The following is a 3,529-nucleotide window of genomic DNA, read 5'->3' on the forward strand; positions in this document are numbered from 1 at the left end:
TGAAAGTGACTTTCATATTTAATACAAGCCAAAGAAATACATGGTCACAAAAATATTAATCGATATTCTACTGTATATTCACTTTATAAAGATTATTAGCATTTCTGTTTCTTACTTGAGCATAAGGTTTATCTTGAGTAAAGGTGATAGGGGTTTTATTGCTAGGTATTGTCTATCAAGGCACATGTTGGAGAAGAGATCCAGCATGTGTCTGTAATATTCCAATATGAGCTTGTCCTCGCCACCATCTGAGTCACCCATGGTGGCCCGGCTTGCCAACTCTTCTATGGACTTTGAGCACTGAAATTTTTAAAATATGTCTGCATTATAAAGTTCTATGAACCATCTTATTTAATCCATATCTCTAAAATTAATGACTACCGTTTTGACTACTATTAACCCACTCACAACAGGATATCCTACTATATTTGAAAAATTAGAATGGGAAATATACATCTGATCTGCTCTCCATGCTCTTGGTTGTGGCATACACGAGAAAAATAAGACTATGTTTAGAAAATAAGACTAAATAAATAGAGGCTTTCAGACAATTTTTGAGCAGTTGCTTCTCCTCAGTGACCAAAAGTCAGGGTCAAACAAGCAAACAAAGAGCAAGCTCGACTGCCTGTGGCGTGATAGGACTTTGCCAGCATTAGTGACAGTTTCAGTATGAAATGAGGGGACATCATCCAGAGTGAGTCAGTTCAACATCATACTGCCACTATCATGAAGGAGTACAACAGAAGTTATCACTAAAAAGCAACAAACATTTCATTTCATGTTCCCAGTTATTCTTAAGTAGCAACATGTGACACTGCTTACCTCTCCATTATTCCAAGTTAATACAACTTCTTCATCCTGTTCAATGGCCAGCATAGAACCACTACCTTCAACATCCACTTCAACTTCAATATCCTCTTCAACAAGTCTGAAGAAAAGTTAAGCAATTCAGTATTATCAAAAGAATATTGACAGATAGAAAGGAGGGGAGAACAGAAAGAAGGCAGGCAGGTATGAATAAATGACGTAAAAAATAAGAACAGAAAAAATAATTATATCAGAAAAAATCTTCTACTTTACATGATTGCAACTGAACATATAAATTCCCTTTTCTCTAGATGTTTCTCAGATATGAACATCTTATAAAACATTGGCACTGATTTTTTTTCTCTCTCTCTCATTTCCCAACAACACTTTCTCACTTTCATCAGATAAGACTAACTTTTAACAAATTACAACATTCTTAATCACCTGGTTTCAATAAGAATGTCTTTATTCTTCTCGCTAAACACACTTTTGCAAATCAATTCTTGTGTTCGAGCAATAGCCTGGTTGTTAGAGATGCACAACACCTGAAAAAAATGGATATATGTAAAATCAATCTATGCACATATGAAGTATAGTACTGTATAAAAATAATTATGTATCATAAAACCTATCCATCAATATATGGAGTACAGTATAAATAAAACAGTTTGTAAAACTCTCAATTTACTGCAAATAACTGTATACTTACCTTCAAATAATCCAAAAATCTCCAGTCCCATTTATGCATATTCTTTCGCACCAGTCCAACAAATGTTTCTATCTCTGCAGCAGTAATGTGTATTTCTAACAGTTTGCGGTTATTGTGAAGTAACGCTGTAATTGTTTCTTCTGCCAAGACATCAATCCCAATTTGCTTTTGCATAAAACCAAAATGCTGAGCAATATATTCCTGCAAGTTTCAGAAAAAATGTATAAATGTCTGCATTAGGAGTAATTTTAAACTGTACTGTATATATCAGTGCTGACTGTGAAAATTTAAATCTTACAGAATGGAAAATACTTCAAATACTTATCATAGTGGCTAATGCATTACTTTTTCATAAGTTTCAGAAAGCTATTCATTCAATATGATCAACATTAACTATCATGATCCTTATAATATTCACTAGCCACAATAGTTTACCAAATACATTGAAGATGGACATGTACATTTCTCACATTCAGTATAAAAATTGACTGCATTTGTTCATTTTTTCACAATCTTATCAATACCTGATTCTTTCTATATCCTTGTTGAGCAAGTTTTAAAAGTCTATAACAGAGACGGAAGATTGTCTTATAAGCTGCATTCCTTGGATCATTCAACTCATCAATTCTTAGGAGAGGGCCATCCCCACCTTGTGTCTCCGTAAAGGGTGCCTGGAGGATCTTGAAAATCTGCACGATAAGGAATGCAGTGGATTAATTCCATTGATGAATCTAATTCCAAATTCATTTATATCATCTTATTCAAAACTTATAAAACCACCATGAAACTTATTCTAACAAACCTATGCAATTTTATGACTCATCATTTACCACTAAATAGATTTTGGGAAATCTAAAACATATAACTGCAAAATATCGCCTAATTCATTGTATTCAGAAATGAAATCCTTCTTCAGAACAAAAATTTGCAACCTGCTTTTATCTCCAGCTGGCACAAACCAACATACCTGTTTTAAAATGTCTTGTTCTCTGAGTAGTTTCTGTCGATCTCTATTAGGATTCGTCACATCTAATCCTAAAGCTAAAGGTTCACTTTTGTTTTGTTCATGCTCTTTCTCAGCAATAAAATATACAAGGTCAAGTAGCAAGAATATCAGGGATCTGTAAAATGAATACATTTATCATTGTTAGATGGTATGTATCACTAAAACTAAAAACAAAAACAAAATCTTTAATCACTCACAATTATTCAAATAAGAACTGTTTCCAACAGTATCTTAATTTTCACATAATTAATGATCATATGTTGCAGTATAAGCAAAATGCCCTCATTTCTCACTGTTTCCAATGAACATAATACAGATGATGTGACTGGAGAAATAATAATAATGACTTCATCTCAGCTAGAACAACTTACCTTCTTTCTGCTTGAGGGATAGCTCCTTTTTCAAGCTTTTTTGCATGCTTGGCTAAAACCTCACTCGCATCATTTGCAAAGTCAAGATCTCTCACTTCCTTTGCATGTACAGGCACCAAAAAGAAAGCTTCTTTGTCTTCTTTGATGGGTGCACAGCCAACCTAAAAGTAATAAATATAATAACTGGAAAGCATTAAATACTTCCTCTTGATATTTCCTTTCTATATGAACTCATGAAGATCATTCTCTTTATTTCTAGAGCGAGGAAAGATTTAGAGCTCCTTCATAACAACAGGATGGATAAACTGACAAGTAAAAGAGTTTTTGCTGTTTCATAAAGTGTGCCATACATTCCTGACTATGACAACTGCCACATTTACATCCTTTAAGGGTTAAAAGGATAAAACTAATAATATACAAAGCTTTAATTCATCTGTTATGCAACAGAGTGAATCATAAAAGAACAGAGACAAAATAGAGACAAACACTTCACAAAACCCACCTTTGACATAACAGGCTTCTCTTCATCCTTGTCAATGGGAATTGATGTAGAATGAACCCAGGTGGATGTGCAAAGGTGCCGCAACCTCACATATGAGGACTGTGGGACCATGGAGTCTCCTCGGATCAGGGTGG

The 3,529-nt window shown here is 34.1% G+C and overlaps 1 protein-coding gene across 1 annotated transcript in view; it reads right to left on the reverse strand.

Moving 5' to 3' along the window:
• The window catches only part of Itpr (Inositol 1,4,5,-trisphosphate receptor), a gene marked incomplete in the record, with an annotated part of 309,414 nt that overhangs the window by 142,187 nt on the left and 163,698 nt on the right, over positions 1-3,529 (reverse strand). Inside the window, 8 exon segments of the mRNA XM_070133886.1 lie at positions 116-300; positions 823-928; positions 1,252-1,352; positions 1,517-1,717; positions 2,041-2,205; positions 2,484-2,637; positions 2,894-3,054; positions 3,396-3,529. Of these exon segments, the coding sequence (XP_069989987.1) occupies positions 116-300; positions 823-928; positions 1,252-1,352; positions 1,517-1,717; positions 2,041-2,205; positions 2,484-2,637; positions 2,894-3,054; positions 3,396-3,529 (1,207 nt within the window).

This window comes from Penaeus vannamei, chromosome 19 (genome assembly GCF_042767895.1).
Source record: "Penaeus vannamei isolate JL-2024 chromosome 19, ASM4276789v1, whole genome shotgun sequence".
Classification (NCBI taxonomy): domain Eukaryota; kingdom Metazoa; phylum Arthropoda; class Malacostraca; order Decapoda; family Penaeidae; genus Penaeus; species Penaeus vannamei.